Consider the following 19,147-nt stretch of genomic DNA (forward strand, 5'->3'; position numbering starts at 1 on the left):
ACTAGTTTTGTTGTTCATATTGGTCTCCCAAAAGGACAATTTCCTTACTTCTACCTTCTCAGGGGGCTTGTTTCCATCACAAAGGGTTGAAGGACACCTGAAGGGCCTGACAAGAACTATATCCATAAGCAACCTATTCCACTGACAGTTATCAAGCATCCAGGGACAGGTTTTGGGCAGCTCCATTTTTGTCGACCACAAAGTAAGCTCCTTTTCCCTAGCAGTGCTTCTTCTAGAAACCATGGGCAACTTCGTCTCTCTCACCTTGGTTGGAGAGTTTGAGATTAATGGACCACAAATCTCTTTTCTCCCAAAAGTGACCCTTAGTGTCCTCTCCTGGTAAGTGCTCAGAGACTAGTCTCTCTTCTCATAGCAGACCACAAATACATAGGCCAACACTTAGAACCTATTTGAAATTCCCCTTATATAAGTTACCAAGTCGAATTATGTCCAAATAGAATTAAAGTACAACCATACTAGGTGCTGTGTGAAGCAGATAAAATTCTCAGAGGAGAGGACATTATCTTCTTATTTAAGACATAGATTAAAAAAACACATGAATGATGAAATCTACTGAACACCTTTTGGTTCAAGAAATGACATACATTGTTAAGCTGTAGTGACATATCAAGCACCATATTAGGCATTAACTCTATAAAAATGCATAAGACAAGGACCTCAAAATTCAGTAAGAGAAACAAATAATCCAAAAATGATCATAATTTAATGGGTTAACAACCACAAGAGAGCTGAATAATGGAATAAAGCAAGTAACTATGACACCAGGTACCAAAAAGGGACTGAAGATTTTGGTGGCCAGTTCTAAGGCCACCCCGAAGTTCTAAGTTCCTCCCCTTTATTATCTCCAGCTGTGTTACCATTCTGAAAGAAGACTACATCACATGTTCTTGCTTTTTGTTTTCCAGCTAGACAAACTAAGTGAGCAGCTCATTATCAGTTATAAAAAACATTTCATTTCCAGTATTATTATTCCAATCCAAATAACCTACAATTAAACTTTACTATCATCATAGCTTAAAATATTGTCCTTCTGCTGAAGAGCATCTTTCCTGACTTGCAAAAATTCTCACAACACTGAAGAACTTAGATCATGAGGCACCTGGGTGGCTCAGTTATTGAGCGTGTCTGCCTTTGTCTCAGGTCATGATCCCAGGGTCCTGGAATCGAGTACCGCATCAGGCTCCCTGGAGGGAGCCTGCTTCTCTCTCTGCCTATGTCTCTGCTTCTCCGTCTCTCATGAATAAATAAATAAAATCTTGAAAAAAATAAAGAAAGAAAGAACTTAGATCCTGGGATTCCTGGGTGGCTCAGTGGTTTAGCACCTGCCTTTGGCCCGGGGCGCGATCCTGGAGTCCCGGGATCGAGTCCCACGTCGGGCTCCCGGCATGGAGCCTGCTTCTCCCTCCTCCTGTGTCTCTGCCTCCCTCTCTCTCTCTCTCTCTCTCTCTCTCTGTCTATCATAAATAAATAAATCTTTAAAAAAAAAAAAAAAAAGAACTTAGATCCTGATGTCAGAATGGACTTGACTGGAACCAATGTTATCATTACATTTATGTCATTCTATTAAATATCCAAAGAAGAAATAAAAACATGTTGGGTAAACTCATTTAAAATGCTTATAAAGCAAGTACTGTTACCAAAGCAGAGGACAAGTACAGCCCATACAAGAGTTAAAGAAAAGTTATATTATCAATCTTATTTTCCATGATATAAATACAATGAATACACACATTCCTGTCAAAAATTTTCAACTGAGCCAGAGGCAGAAGGAAAACCATATGGTCCACAGGACACAGAGAGGAACTATTTATGAGATAATCTCACAGGCCTCCCCAAAGAAATAAAAAGTATAGCTAAATTAGGTGGTTGGAGAAAAAGAAAAACTGCTCTTGAGAACCAGCCTACACCCCCTAGTCCTGTCCCATAGCCTTCCTCTTATAACCCCATATAATGACATTTTCCACAGTGCCTGCTCCATGTCCCACCCCTACAGGTGCATATGCATCTTTCTCACGGTCTCTCTTTCAGAACTGGACTTTTTTACACCAGAAAAATAATTTCACGCTATAATATTTACTTACACTAGGCAGAATTAAAGTTGATATCTATTGTGGTTTGACTTAAGAACAAGATCATAACTAACATGTTGAGGAGTGATTCTAAGAATGCACTCGATATACATTAACTAGCCACTCACTGAAAAGTCTTTTTCATAATGAAAAAGATAGTGATAAGATAATAAGAAGTTATTGTTAACCATTTATCTGACATCTGCATCCTTCCATTCTCATCCCCCACAGAGACTTTATCAGAAAAGTTAGAGAACCAGTAATACTTTATAGAAGTATTGAAAACAGAATTAAGCAGGACCAAATCTTGTCTAGTGTTATACAGAGGAAAAATAAAATATATAAGGAAAAAGAAGACGAAAAACTTACTTGCAATATCCTGTGCCATTGTGGTAGGTAACACATACTCCTTCATTTACGCAGGGCTCATAGCTATCCCGACACTGCAATGCTAAAAATAAAAACAAATGCACATTAGAAATAAGTCATTAATCATAACCCTTAGATAGCAAAGAAATTTTACCCAATCCAGGTCAACATTAGTTCCCATATCCAACCTGATCTGGGTTTCTCTTTAGAGTTTTAATCAGGTTTGTTTGTTTTGTTTTGTTCTGTATTTGTCCTGTTGCTTCTAGGGTCATAGAAGCATGGAAGCTCATCCTAGGAGTCTCTTCCTACAATAACTATTTTGTAGTCTTGAATGATGCTTTTAATTCTCTATGCTTCTCTATCTTCCCAGATGTTGCATCCCTATCTCCCAATGATACCAAGAAAATTAAAACTCTAACATCCACGACATACTATGAGCATCTTGAAATTTGAATCCTTCAGATAAGTAATGTAAAGATTCATCAATTAATATTTAGGAAGACCTGGGTAGATACTAAGTCACATGATATTAATGAATTACTTAAGCCTTCAAGTGAAGTTTCAGAACAAGTCACTTTAATAAGTAATCAGAAACATCAACAATATTCATTGAAAAAACTGTAATTGAGAACCTAGTATATAATAGGCACAATATTAGGATCCAGAGGAAAGGGGGAAATGTAATACATAAGAAGTAAATACAACATAATCTCTAGGTTTAAGGGACTCACACAAAGAAAGATGGGGGAGTAGACGGGTCAAAGTAAGGAAAATAAAAAGTTAATTTTATATGCAGATAAAATAATAACTCTCAAATTCTTAAACTCCAGTCCTTTTCAAGACAATGAAAAGGCACCTACCTCACCACCATAATCCCTCCTCAAAACAGAGTACTCAGAAATAAATAGCAATAGTAGAAATTTTCATTTCAGTCACAAGAGGAGAAAGGCCCTTAAAGTCTACCACTCACTTGCTGATAACCTGATTATTCAGCTTTTAGAGTTGGAATTTTCATCACCAAAATCCTTGTCAAGAATCCTAATAACAACTGGGAAGGCAGGACAGAAAGAAACCTAGTCAAACAACAAAAACCAAAATTAAAGTTCATGAACTTTTCCTGGAAGATTACATGCCCACCTCCTAGGATGGTTTGTATACAAATACCTGAAATCAAAATTGAGAAGTCTCCACCTTTGAGTTTCCTCCAGTCATACCACTCTATGAATAGACTGCTCAGTATCACAGGCTCTAGGCCTGCCCCCTGAGGCATCAAAATCACCTTCTTTTCACATGGAGAGCCCAGGCACAAGCTGGGTGTTAGAACAACTCCTCCATTAACAATTACTACATAAGAACCCTCTATTTGCCCGGTACCATCACCAAGTAATGGAACTATTTGAGAACATGTTTATAGAAATCTCATCTCTTAAAATAACAATATTTTTAAAATAGTAATAATCACAGCAGCTAACACATTGCACTTATTAAATCCCAGATGCTATTTTATGCACTCTACATAGACTAATTCAACATTCCCCACAACGCTGTGAGACAGTTAATTTCATTATATCTGTTCCACAAGAAGGATAAGTGACCTGCTACTGCCACACCAGTGAATTAAAGAGCCAGAATTTGAACCCAGGGAGTCTGGAACCTGTGAGAGAGTCTGTGCTCTTAACTACAGTGATACACTACTTCCCACTACCTGGCATTTTTCTTCTCAGATGGGCAGGATAAGTTTTGTTATACATTTACTACAAAGTGAAGGCCAGGGAGGTTAGGTGACCTCATGGAACATCACACCACTAACTGTGGCAGTGCTGGGCCTGAGACCCAAGTCTCTTACTAAGTCCAGCCCCATCTCTATGACAGCTGCTGGGATCACAGAGTCACTAAACTGCAGCCTGAACAGGCAGATTCAGGAAGAGGGTCATCTTGTTGTCCACATCCCACTTCCCTGTAGGGCTCAAATGCTCCCTCTTCCCACACTGATAAGGCCAATGCAACAACTATAATTAAAACAGTTAATGTCAGGTTATTTCCTCCATACCAAAGTTCTCAAACTGCTTTTTTCATTCTCTTTAGACACTTTTATTAGTTTCAATGAGGACTTCCTGACTTTTTTCTATTTGCTTTTTTTCTTTAAATAAAGAAAACCTGTCAGTAGGAAAGGAATGTCCTGTAGGCACAGAGCAAGCTAAGCTGCAGCTCTGTCCTCCTCCTGCAGGAATCCTGGCTCAGTGGGGTCCAGAAACCTGAAATCCTGCCTCTACCACTAACTAGCTGTGCTACTGCAAATAAAACACAACCTCATGGTGGCTCAATATCCCTACCTGTAAACTAAACTGGGGTAAACTACATATTCTTGGAGGTCTCCTGTGATCCAACAGTGACACCTCTCTCTAATTAAAGTATGTGAATGGCATGCCTGGTACCTGGAGAAATCTATGCAGAAGGACATTAAGGACCTAGCCACCCATGACTCAGAAAGCCATGGGTGCAAAAAAATTACATTCTGTTCCTATTAAGTGTCCTGGCAAATCATTACAGTGACAGGCTCAAAGAAATACAAACAACCCAAAGTCAACATGTGGCAATCCATCAAGCAAATAACTTTATAGCCCAGCCTTAAATTTGAACCAATCAAATTTAGTGACCAAAAAAGAGGTGGGCTTACAGGGCTAATAATTAATGCCATTTGGCTAATCTGTAGGATCATACTACCTTGACCCTATAACATTTACTAAGCTATGGTGCTCAAAGTGTGCATCAGAATCAAGTAGAGGGCTTGCCACACATCACCCCCACAGTTTCTGATTAAGGAGTTCTAGCAGGGGCCTGCACATTTGCTTCCTAACAGGTTCCTATATGATGCTAATGCTACAAGTCTGTGGAACCAGACTTTAATAGCAACTAAGACATGAGTGTCCACTTTAAGGAATCCTCTACAACTATAGAATCCATTGAGGTCTTGGATAATCTAGACAGTAATGTATTGCCTGAATAGATAAAAGTAAAATTTGAGACTTGTGACTTTGCTCAGGGGTATTTCTAAATGAATACTGTAATGATTTGTCATTCAAAGAGAAGTTAAAATTTTGATAACTCAAAAAAAATTACAGTGAGACAAGAAAAGATCTCATTTAAAAATTCAATTTGCTCTCTTTCCAATGTAAAACACTTAAATTTAACAGTGAAATTGAAAGCACCTTTATATTTGTAAAGTAAAAAACAAAATGCTCAGTAATATACCATTTAGAGAACAGATGCTTAACTGATGCTTTTGTAGACTCAGAGAAATGAGTCCCTCACAAAAAGAGTGACTTTTTCCCAATTTTTCATCTTAAGCCATAATGATCACTCAATAAATACCGTTGACTGGAATCAATCTCATATACAGTGTGTGTGTGTGCGCGCGCACACGCGTACGTGCCTCCCACTCCCCAAAAAAGGATAAAAGCAAAGAGAAGCAAGAGATTTCAATTTCATCACTCCATCACTTGGCAATGTGACACAGAATTTAGAGACCAATTTCTAATTTTCACACACTTTCTATTCAATGTATTTGGGGACAAGGGTTCTAATATTCAGAACATACTTATAACGCAACTACTCCATGAGGTACGGGCTCTAATGTCAGGGATCCCATGCTTAACAGAATAAAGTACCTGTCCCCATGAACCTTCTTTCTATTAGGGAAAGATAGATAATACATGAATAAATAATGTCATTTTAGACATTGCTTAAGTGATAGATTCTGTTGGAAACAGAACCCAGATATGGGAGACAGAGTAATCACAAAGGCTGGAGGTATAGGGACCTCCTTTAGATAGGGTGACTAGGAAAGTCTTCTCTCAGAAGGTATCTTGGAGCTAAGATTTAGAAGAACAAGAATCATGAAGATGCGGGAAGGAGCAATTCCAAACTGAGTGAGGAAAGAGCAAGTGTAGAGGCCTTGAGATGGGAATGAGACTGATATTCCAGATTCATGTGGCTGGAGACTATTAGGCAAGGAAGGGTGAGTAACAGGAGGTAGTAAGGAGTTAGACCCCGGCTTCTGGTCCAAGTGAGTGGGTAAGTACTGCTCAGCTTTAAGCAAAGAAAATGACACAATCAGATTTGTGTTTGAAAACAGTCACAATTGTAGGGGCATATGGGTGGTATAATCAGTTCAGCATCTGACTCTGGATTTCAGCTCAGGTCTGATTCCCGGGTCTTGAGATCAAGCCCAAGTCAGGCTCCACACTCAGCAGGGAATCTGTTTGAGATTCTCTCTCTCCCTCTTCTTCTGCCCTTCCCTGCTGTCCTCACTTGCTCTCTCTCTCTCTCTCTCTTTCTCACTGGAATAAATCTTTAAAAAAAAAAAAAGAAATTAAGAAAGAGAAAAAAATAAAAGAAATAAATTATAAAATGTTCCAGTGAGTGAAGGAGCTTTTTTTTCTTTTTTACATAAGCTTACTCAAGTCATCCCTTTTTAGGCTAGATTGAAGACATCTATTTTCTCAGCTCCCCAAAAGTGGTAAGGATTTTATTCTAATCTCATCCAACCTCCCATAAGCCTCACTTGCAAAGTGTTGGTACAGCACTCTCTAATCTACATTGGTTTTCAGTTCTTAATTCTCAGAACTCACTCTCAGTTTGGTTTCAGAAGAACCAGCTGAGAGGTCTATGCAGTACCTTCACACAATGACACAGATGTCACTTCTTCCAGGAACAAGCCATTTCTTATTTTTTCTGGTCTAAACTCTCAGACTCCTTCAAGATTACAGCCCACCTTCCCTGCCCGGGATCCTCGCACTATAATAAATGCAGTCACTAGCTGGAATGGATCACCACTGCACTCAGTTCCATGCCTATCCCCATCTCAGCTTCCTCAGCTGCCACTTTCCCTCCACCATGGACACTACTCATTCTGCTGAGGCCCAGCCCAACTCCTCCCTCATCCTCAGAGCCCCTAATTCTTAGGACATTCAGAACCCACTCACAGTTTAGCACTTAATTTTATGCTGTCTTCTCTCTACTTTTCCATGTTTAAATTCCTAGAGGATAGAAAACATTTCTTCTTTTCTGTATATTTGAAACTATAGTTTTGTGCACAGGTGCCAAAATCAGGTTCTAAGTTTGGATTCTAGCACCATCATTTCCCATCTATAGCTGTATCCTCTTTATGATTCAGTTTCTTCACCTGTAAGATCATCTCCCAGAGCCATCCTAATAACTAACTGAATTAATACATGTAAACAACCTTGAGTGCCTGATAATGAGTAAGAGCTCAAAAAAGCCTAGCTCACATAGTAGGTTCTTAAACTCTTGGTAAGTGAATGCATGATAAATGGTGCCTCTAGGAAAACTTGTTACATCAATCAAACCCCAGTTTAAACAAAATTGAGAATCTGGAAAAATAGAATAGTCTTAGGCAGTTTAGGATGTAATATCAGTAAGTGAAATACATTCTTCACAGTTGCCATCACTAAAGTCTAACAAAAGAAATACTGAACTACTACTATAACAAAAAAGAAAATCAGAGGCCACTGCTTTAAAAAAGGTGTAGCACTGCAGGAATAAGGAGAAATGAAACACTAAAGGTAAATAAACACTATATATAAACAAAAATGCCTTTCAATTTTAATACAGCTCTATATTTTTTTAAAGATTTACTGTGAGCATAGGCCTCTACAGGGCATTGCACAGAAACCAAACAGAAGTAAAACAATTCCTGTCCTCATTGTCCATATTCAGTGTACTGGAGGGAAGTTAGGGGTAAGGGGCAAAGAGAATATCATTTACCTAACTGACTCTAAGATAAACACAAACAAAATAAAAATCGCTTTTATTATATACATTTAAAAGAAGACCCTCTTAACGTCAATTTCACAACCACTCCAAAAAGAACCTCTAAGAAGTACAACCCAAATCCTTGTGTTTAGCACTGTATAACTCAGTCCAGAACAAGGTTCTGGTATTTATTCAAGTTCATTGGCCTCATTTGTCTATAAATACTGCATATAAAAGAATAAATTTTCATTGACTTTAACCACTTCCAGTGCCTCAGGAATTGGCTCATTCAGGGATTGGCCCAAGGTATCCTGATACAATATAATAACTCCTTAAAATTTCGTCTAGGCATTTGCCTAGGTTCTTCAGGGCTTTTCAGTATCATGCCAGCTACATATTGGTTTAAAAGCTTCCCTTTGTTTTAGGAATCTCCAACATGAGTAATTAAATCTGCACCCCAGCCGGCTGTAATCTGAGCAGCCTTCAATTTGTTTCACTTGTTGCATTAACATGTAATGGGTGTAAATTGGCATTACTTGTTGCTTTGTAGCCTCTTCAAATAAGCCTGTCTGTTGTCTATCTCACATGATTTTATTTTTCATATCCTGCTCTGTCAGTCTGCAGTATATGTGTTCCTATCCACTGCTCACTCAAAAGATGTTTTAATATCTTAAATGGGTGAGGTTCCTAAAACATGTGAAGAGAAGGTATACAGGGCCCTTTTAGTTTTCTCTTCAACGTTTATGCAAATTTCAAGTAGCAGCATTTCAGAAAGAAGTCTGAGTTTAGGCCCTAGAACCTTGGCTACAGCTGGCTGCTGTTGCTTCAGGCACATGGTGTCTGAAGAGGCTCAGTAAATGAACAAAGCAAAGTTCTCTAAAATGACTGCTTGCTTTATTACCAAAAGTAGGAGAATTGAGGGCAGACAGAGAGACATCAGGGATTTGCAATAATTCTCACAGCACCCTGTGATTTCAAACAACAAACTTCCACTGAATTTTTATTCCATTTTTTGGGATCAAGCCATGAAAAAAAAATCCAAACAAACAGAAGTGCAGAAGCTTAAAAATCCCAAGTGGTACATTTAAATAAAAACAAAGTAGAGAAACATCTGTCTTCCTCATTGAAATCTGTCTTGATTAAAAAATAAATGCAACAAGGGAGACACCAATTTTATTTTCCTGATAGTAATGCAAGAATTTCTCTATCCTTTACAGATACCATCTAATAGAAAATGTGTTTCCTACTTAAGAGATGCTGATCTCAGACCCACAGAGATTAAGGCTTAGGCTATACAATTCATAGCAAAATATTACTACTTTTCAAAAATAGGTATACCTTGATTAAAGAAAATATAACCAACAAAAACTGAAGTTATAAATGAGTGTTTTTTGACATTACTAATAGAATTATTTTATAAAGACAACTGTCCTAGTGAGTTGATGAGTCTAGAATAATCTTTGATTTTAAAAATTCCAATTTGGGGGATCCCTGGGTGGCTCAGTGGTTTGGCGCCTGCCTTTGGTCCAGGGCGCGATCCTGGAGTCCCGGGATGGAGTCCCACGTCAGGCTCCCGGCATGGAGCCTGCTTCTCCCTCTGCCTGTGTCTCTGCCTCTCTCTCTCTCTCTCTCTCTCTCTCTCTCTATGTCTATCATGAATAAATAAAATCTTTAAAAAATAAAAAAATTTAAAAAATTAAAAATTCCAATTTTGTCCTACTTTATACTACTGGATTTATTGCAAAGAACAAAATGCATCAATATTTCCTGTGCTATATTCACATATACTATGCATTGTGTTATTTCCTTCTTTATTTTTGTCTTCTTAAAGATGGCAGAAACACTTTAATTTATGAGTTAAATAAGATGAAAAATTATAAAAATATATTTATAAATCAGATGTGGCAAATCTGTTAGTAAGTACCTCTATACACATGTACATCCTTTCACTTGGAAAATACTTCCCCTCACTTTCTTCCTTATCCATCTCGCTTATTCCCAACTATATGTCAAATCACAGATAAAACATTACCTTCCTAAAGAAACCCTCAGAGACCCTCCAGTCTGATTAACACATTCCTCCTCTGTACTCCCATTACACCCCTAGGCAGATTTAATAAAAGTGCTGGCTCACCTGTCTCTCTCCCCCACCTCTCTGCAAATTCCCTAAAGACACTGAACATGATTGGCTCATCTTCGTATACCCAGGACCTAGCACAGTGCCTAGACCATAGCAAGTACGGTCAATACTCATAAAATATTCAAGGAATTATCTTTAAAGCAAAACCTAATAAAGTCAACAACCACTTAATGTGTTTAATATTTCTAGGGCTCCAATTTTAATAAGCATAGTGATACCCAAATATGACTGTGCCTAATAATTCTAATTTCATTTTGTAAAAGCAGAAAAGTAAAATGAGAAGGAAAAAATGGTGCAAATTTCCTGGCCTTTAACAGAGATGAGAAGTTGAGAAAGTGGAATATACTTTTCTAATCTTCAAAAACTGAAACATTTTGGAAGTTCCTGCCTTAAAATTTGCATAAAGATACACACTCCCAGTCTTCCCCATGAATCTAAATCCATGTGTATTATGGTTAAGAATTTATTTAAATGGGTTGAACAGAAGCCAAAGTAATTTCATCTAAACAGCAAATGCAGAAAACATAAGTATTAAAAATTCCAAGTGAATAGAAAGCTAAGATGGTATTTTTCCATTATACAGTACCATTTTCTCCATGAGAAGGTTCACTGGTCCACATCCACAGAAAAGTAAGGGTCAATCTGTTCCAAAATAACCTCAATGTATTTCTTCACTATTAAGTATCTAACACCAAAATGATTACAGGATTTTTATATCCAAAAGTTTCAAGATCTCAATATAATAAAACCCAAGAGGGGAAGAAGCTCTATCAGATCTAGAAGTTAAATTATTCTCTGCACAAATATGTATATATAATGGTCAAAAAAGGCCAATCTGAGGTAATATTCAATTGTCTTCTATCTTCTATTATCTCCTCTAGATCTATATCTGTTCTATCAGAAACAAATTCGGCCTGTCACTAATTTCCTGTACTCTTAGTAAATGCTCCCTTTTTAAAGCTTTTTAAAGACAATTGTGTTAAGTACAGCTTCATTTTTTTAAGAAGCTCTTAATTTTAAATACATACTTTTAAGTGCCTTTGCTGGAAAAGAATTCTATAAATATATATAATCTTCTTGCTACCCACTCAAAAGAAATGAAGTGTTCTTTTAGTTTAAATTGTTCAGAAAACTTTTTAAATGTGGGGTGCTTGGGTGGCTCAGTTGTTTAAGGGTCTGCCTTCCGCTCAGGTCATGATCCCAGGGTCCTGGAGTTGAGCCTCACCCCCTCACCCCCCAAATCTCCCAACCCGCACTGGGCTCCCTGCTCAGCAGGGAGTCTGCTTCTCCCTCTGCCTCTCCCCCTGCTTGTGGGTCTCTTGCTGGCTTGCTCTTTTCAAATAAATAAAATCTTAAAAAAAAAAAAAACTTTTTAAGTGGAGTAAACAAATTCTATTGTTTGTTAATTTAGAGACAGACCCCAATAAGAACGAACAAGGGACAAAATTATGTTAAAAATAAAAATGGAAAAACCTAAGATTGTTACTATATAAAATCAAGGAATTAAGGAGGGCACATGATATAATGAGCACCGGGTGTTACATGCAACTGATGAATCACTGAACTCTACCTCTGAAACTATATGTAATTAACTGAATTTAAATAAAACCAAATTCTTTAAATAAATAAAATCAAGGAGACTTCCCAAAAACAAATGGGGAAAATCCAGAGAACAGCCCCAGACTTTCTCATGAGTATCCTTCCCCCCAGTCTTTTTAAAGAACTTTGGTTGTAGCAATCAAGGCTACTCTCAAGAATCAAGTAACCAGAACATCATAGACTGTCATTGTATGACAAAAAATCTGAGTCCAGCATAAAGCACCACTACATTATAGCTAACTATTTTGAAGCCAGGGCTTGCAGAAGCTAAGGTCCTAACACTTGGATTACTTCTATGTTATTACCCAGATGACAGAGGTTCTAACCATCAACCAAAACCAAATCCCTATTCACTTGTGGACAATATTCAATGCAAAACCCCCACACACATCACTGAAAACTGTCTAAACCCAAGAGCTCAAAAGGTCCTAAACTCTGGGCTTTAACCAGAATATTCCAGATAAGCACAGAAACCAGCATTGTGAAGAAAATGTCTAAATCTGGAGATGGTAAATGTATATTAATACTTCCCATTTGCAGAAAACATGTCTAGGACAACAACTTTGGAGTACAGGAAGGTAGACACTAGGAAAATATCAAATCTTTACTAACTACTGAGGGAAGAAAACATGTAATACAGCTTCAAACTTTAATTTTTACTTCGTTTTGTTTTCATTTGCTCCCTTCTTTTCACTGGTTTCTTCAAACACAGATCAATGCCACCTCACACCAACACGACTTGGGCTCCCGGGTCAACAGAAAAAAGTAATAATGATGTATACTTAAAGATATTTGATCCAGAGCTGATAATTTCAATGTTCAATAAAATCCTCTTTAAAACTCCTCTCCTCGGGATCCCTGGGTGGCGCAGCGGTTTCGCGCCTGCCTTTGGCCCAGGGCGCGATCCTGGAGACCCGGGATCGAATCCCAAGTCGGGCTCCCGGTGCATGGAGCCTGCTTCTCCCTCTGCCTGTGTCTCTGCCTCTCTCTCTATCTCTCTGTGACTATCGTAAATAAATAAAAAATAAAATAAAAAAATTTAAAACTCCTCTCCTCCAACTCAAACCTTTCAACTACTCACATTCTTTTACTGTGAATGTAAGAATTTATCTCCAAGAATACTTAGATTTCTATGGAATTGTAAGTCATTTTAATAAAAACAGCCCAGCACACTGCAAATGGGCATGGCCATTCTTGTTCATCCAGTTGTTGCTGGATGAGCAAAGAAAGGCAGCAAAGACAGAAAATTTTGTCTGCATTAATAATAAATGACCATATCAGAAGTTGAGCTTTCCATGTTTGTGTTTTCAAACAGGAAGGAAATCTAGGTTTCTCCATTTACAGCAACACCTAATTTGGCAAACCCAAAATTTATGCTGCCTTTGACAAAGGTTTTCTTAGTTCTAGAGAGGCTAAGAGACTTCCCTTGTTTCAGCTTCAGTCCGGAGTCCTCAGAAAGAGCCCAAAATAATCTAAACCTCAATATATTAAATTAAAACCTGAGAGGTAAATCCTATAAGGAGTATTGGCTTTCTGGAGTTTAGTCTTCCCAACTCTCATAAATGAGTCATAAATTCCTAAAGGAATTAAAAAAAAAAAAAACAGGTGCCCTAACCCACCACCCATTTCATCTACCTTGCTGTCACTCCTCCTGCCTGGCAGCCCAAAGGGGTTCCAGCAAAAGGCAGATTTTGGACTCAGCAACACCTATCCATGTCTGTTCTACCTAGCTTCAACCCAGCTATGATGCTAGGCATATGGTAAATGTTTGGAAATGTTTTCAAAGCCAAACTGTTGAAGGAGCAGGCCAGTTTTCTATTTCCCTCCAAGAGAACATAAACAAGTCCCTAATGTCCCACAAAAGAAGACAAAAATAAAATCTGCAAAATGATAGTTTATTCTAGCTTTCTAAGGTCACAAAGACCTGGCAGAGGAGATATTTTCATCTCTTTTGTTTATCGCTCTTAAAATACTCTCCTCAGTAAAAATCCATTCCACTCTGGGGACATGGGAGTGATATTCATGTAGAACAAGAGGGATTTAGAAAGGGAGTTTTACCAGTTACACTACTCCAGGTCAGTGGGAATGTCCTTCCCACCATCACCTCATCATATTATAACAGGATTAAGTCCTTTGGAAAACCAGTATTAAAGCAAGTAACCCTGAGTTCAAGTAAAGGGACAAAGGATTTAGCAAATGTGGTTATTAGTATAACGCTGGTGATTAAATAACATTTCTCCTCCTCCCCACCAAAGTACACATTACCTCATCGAAAATATGAAAACCAAAGCATTGTAATCACTTTGGCTATAAGCCTAAATAAAAGTTACCACAGAAAGTCTCAAATACTTTAAGTTTTATATTAAATATGTCAAGTGAACCAAATATCCTCCTTCTCATGTGATTTGGCTTTTGAACTAAGTAGAACAAGGTTATAAATTTGTACACAGTGGGCTTCTGTACATGCTCTTTCAATGCCACAGAAAATAACTTACCCAAATAAGCAACTTTCCTACAGTAAAATATCTTACCCCCAAGGAGTAATTCTAATGATGTGAATTTCAGAAAGTAGTCAGTTATATCCTAAGTTAGTTGGCTGGTCATGTCCCTCCAGTAAAATGAGAGTAACAAGCACCTGTTCTACCTAAAGACGGGAGATGGTATTGACTTGGCAACACGTATTTAGGATTAACGTCTCAGCTTCTAATGGGCAGGGCTTTTTGGCTGATTTCCATCGGTGCTCCCCCACCCAAACCTACAGATGTTCTAAGACCAATGTGAACACTGGCCAAACAAATCAGAATGTCAGCTCCCAACTCTCACCTTCTCACTCCTGAGAAATCTGACCAAAGGCAATGCTACAGTAAAAATACCTTCATAGTTTACAAAACATTTTCATACAAATGATTTCATTTGATCTCTACAACAACCCTGTAAGGCATGCAAATTAGTACTAGTACCACTTACTGAAGAGGAAACTGCAAGTCAAAGAAATAAGGAACTTGCCCAAAGTCATTCAAGTCAAGATGGCCGAACCTGAACCAGAATACAAGTCTTTTATCTACCAGCCCAGGATACTTCCACTCACTATATCTATTGAGATGCAGTCAGAAAAACCTGGTATCACCCAAACCTGCAAACCTCCATAACAGAATATTCTCACATAGATAAATACCCACATACTGGCTATGTACATAAAAAAACATTTGTGCCAAAGACCATCTAATGACCACATGCTTGTCAAAAACAAAACCAAGACTAAGTTCCTAGGATAAGAGGGGCCACAAATGCTGTATTTCAGAACCACTCTTCATACACATTCCCTAACAAGGACATTCATTAATATCACTCTTACCTCCATGACATAAGAACCCCACTTTTGAAAACTTGCCAACTCTAGGATTCAATATACTGCTATGTATCATTTCTCAGGAAAAACACAAAAACAAACTACCATATGAAGTAAAAGAATGGGTGAAATTGTACAGAGTTCTTCCTTTGTAAAATTATAATTAGATATAATTGCTTTTCAATATAGAGTAGCATCAAGAAGCAAAAGGAAATTATTGGAACTAGACCATAAGAATAACATCCTGTGTTGACAAGATTTTACTTTTAATAACAGTGATCCCATTAAAAGTAAGCAACTCATCATCATTTGATCAAGCTACCCAGAATTCAACTGATCAGAAACACATTCCTCCGAAGAACATATATCTACAGTTAAGTTAGTGAAAACTGAACCTCTAAACAGAAAAAGTGTGGCCTGCTAGTCAGAGAAGGCACGTAATAACTAATGTTGGTAAACCAAGAATGCCATCAGAGACAATATTTTCTTCATCTGGTCTGCTTCTCCCCAATTAAAGGAATCAACTGAGAGTGAGAAAAGACAAAAATTCACCTTCCCAAACCAAGGAATAAACTATTCAGACACATAACCTTAATCATATTGGATCCCATTTGAGGAAACCTCAAACAGCTCACAGCGTCACTTTTCCACAAGTCTCAGAACACCAGACTCTTCCAAAGTCAAAAGGATAGATTTCAGCATTACAGTTTGGTATAATGTTCCATAAAAACCACCCTATTTCATGTCCATGTCACTAAAAAACTTAGAAAAATAATGACATGTTAAAATAGATTATTTTTCTGTTTCTCTTATGACATTTTTTAAAGGATATCTGATACCATATACCAATCCTGGTCCATGAATTAGCAGATGAATTTGAACTAAAACTTTAAAATACAATTGGTTTATAATAAATAATATATTTTCATAAATAAATACTCCATCAAAATTCAGAAAATCTTAGGATACAATGTAAGGAGAAAATGGATTTTTGAAAAGTGTCAGGCAAAAAGAAAACTAGCTATAATTGAGAAAGACAGGAAATGGGCAACTTCTTTTTTTGTACATAAGCCCCACTTCTGAAACAAGAGCTGTCTTTGCTCAGATGGAGGAAAACCACAGGACTTGGAATAACTCATTTAATGTACTGTCCCTCCTTATGTCAAAATGACACTGTTGACTCACCCTCAGTAGGACATGTGCTTGGTTTAACTCATTTTTCCAGTAACAGTAATGAATCAAGCAGTTCTAATATTGTAATGATTTGCATCCTCACGACTGGAAAAAGTACTTGGAAATATCTGTATAAAAAGAATATATGTCCCTGAGTTTGTCTGGCTCTGCTGTATAGCCAAAATGAGTTTTATCTGTCTCTCTAATTTGCTCTGCAGTCTCTCCACAAATGATGATGTGTTATTCGTTTTTACTTCATTACAAAAATTAATTTCATCTAATTACCAAAATAATCTCTCACTACATTTACTCAGTGTATCTTTGTCTTAGCTAATTCCCACAGTCTTGGGCTTCTAAATCCTGAAATGAAATGAACTAATTTATTTTCTTCTGATTATAAGTCCTGCTCAACTCTGGGTGATACTGTAGAAGGCCTACAACAGATCAACAACTTTAGCATAGTACCAATACATTCACCAACAGCTCCATAGCAAATGTGGTATACTGTCCATTCTATTGCTCTGTCATTTCTGGTTTGCTCTCCAGTTAAGACTGAAGATTTTTTTTTTAAATCATTGCAAACATTTACCAAGCCCTAATATGGAGTATGATGGTGGCGAAATCTTAATGACATCAAACAAGGGTTTTGTACCAACACAGACTAAGAAAGGGAAAGCAGTGGTTGAGCATCTGCCTTCGGCTCAGGGTGTGATCCCACAAGTCATGATCCCACAAGTCGGGGTTCAAGTCCCAAGTCTCACATCAGGCTCCCTGCAGGGAGACTGCTTCTCACTCTGCCTATGTCTCTGCCTCTCTCTCCTTGTCTCCCATGAAGAAAGGAAAGAAAGGAAAGAAAGGAAGAAAGGAAAGAAAGAAAGAAAGAAAGAAAGAAAGAAAGAAAGAAAGAAAGAAAGAAAGAAAGAAAAAGGGAAAGAGAGAGAGGAGGGGGAGGAGGAGTTGTTTATTTTCCTTAGATCAAAACCAGCATTCTTTCTCAAGGAGAGATTCAACTTAGTTCATGTACATCCTCCATTCTGACATAATACACTCTGGAAAGAGAGCCTTTTAATTCAAAACTTACATTCAAAAACTATTTTGCAGAGGGGCATTGGAAATATTGAGAGTAAAATATAATCTATTTAATGAAAGTACCAATAGCTTTGACATTAAACTCTTCAATTTTCATTCTGCTCTTCAAAATGAAATGTGTGTATCCTAGAAGCAGAGGGGTCAAGACTATCCCATGGGGCACCAGAAGCACTTTAAGACCGGCTACACATTTACAGTCTAAAACACACATAATTGGGACATCTCGGTGGCTCAGCAGTTGAGTGTCAGTCAGCCTTTGGCTCAGGGCGTGATCCCCGGGGTCCCAGGATCAAGTCCCACATCAGGCTCCCTGCATGGAGCCTGCTTCTCCCTCTGCCTGTGTCTCTACCTCTCTCTCTCTCTCTCTCTCTCTCTCTGTGTGTGTGTGTGTGCGTGTGTGTGTGTGATGAATAAATAAATAAAATCTTTAAAAAACACACACACATAATTAAGCTTTACTAGGAGTTAATATATGCATGTTTAATAGTTGTAAATGTCTATAATTTGAAAATATTTATTCACCTAGTGAAGGAGGGGGTCCATGCTAAAAAAAAAAAAAAAACTTTTTCTTGGGGCATACATTTTATTAAAGTCTGGAGGTTCTTGCTTTACCCCTGCATTTCACAAACTAGGACACACAGAGCCCTGAGGGTACATAGCATTTGAGGGAAAATGCAAAGAAACTGGAGAAAATGCAAAGATAAACCTGGTACATGTTCCTGGTGCCTCTATTTCATTCACTCTAGGGTTAATTGACTGTTACTCTTTCCTGTAATCTGGTGCTTTGGAAGACAACACTGGTGAACTTAGAAGGAAAGGGGCCACAGAATGATAACCTAGGTACCCTGCCTACTCCTTATTATCTAGCTATCTGACAGAAAGCCAACCACCTCGTTCCTCCAGGCCTTTTAGGATCCTTCTCACTTGAATTTTATGATTCACAAGTTAAGGTTTTCTTCCCATCCTTACCTACTTCTCTACACGTCATTCTTTTAACTAGAATGTATTAGCCTCTCCTCCCCACCAATTTCTATCCCTCTCTCACTCCTGATAAGGCCTTGACTTTGTATTTTCTCAGCTTCCATAGACCACTGGTATGATACTAAAGGGCACTTGCTGGAAGGGTTTGTAAGCATTCACAAGTTATTTCCAAATATCTTCCATTACTCCTGGATAGACTGTAAGTCCCCTGGTATAAAGTGTTAGGGCAGCATTCTCTAGAGGGACCAACATATATCACCACCTGATCATGTTGACAATCCACAACCCTGCCCCTGATGCACTGTACTGATTTAAGGGGAAAAGTATTAGGAACCTAAATTATCCATATAATGAAGGTATACAGGGAAAAAAAAGAAAGAAAGAAATGAATTTGAAACCAGGCCTAGGTAAGCCAGGCTATGAGGAGAATAGCCCTGAATGCAACAAGAACAAAATGAGGAACTGGGGACAGCACAGAGAAGTGTTAACTCATGCTGGTAGGATGCCCTCTCTCACTCCAAACCACCGAGTTCATGTCCCTGCCATGGTTACCCTGTCAAAATAATTAGTAATTACACAAGT

At 38.0% G+C, this 19,147-nt stretch overlaps 1 protein-coding gene across 1 annotated transcript in view; it reads right to left on the reverse strand.

Annotated features, from left to right (window-relative positions):
- The window catches only part of NOTCH2 (notch receptor 2), a 165,122-nt gene that overhangs the window by 122,276 nt on the left and 23,699 nt on the right, over positions 1-19,147 (reverse strand). The window contains exon 2 of the mRNA XM_041754312.1: positions 2,460-2,541. Within this exon, the coding sequence (XP_041610246.1) occupies positions 2,460-2,541 (82 nt within the window). The remainder of the gene's footprint in view (positions 1-2,459; positions 2,542-19,147) is intronic.

The sequence above is a fragment of the Vulpes lagopus genome, chromosome 5, assembly GCF_018345385.1.
Source record: "Vulpes lagopus strain Blue_001 chromosome 5, ASM1834538v1, whole genome shotgun sequence".
Classification (NCBI taxonomy): domain Eukaryota; kingdom Metazoa; phylum Chordata; class Mammalia; order Carnivora; family Canidae; genus Vulpes; species Vulpes lagopus.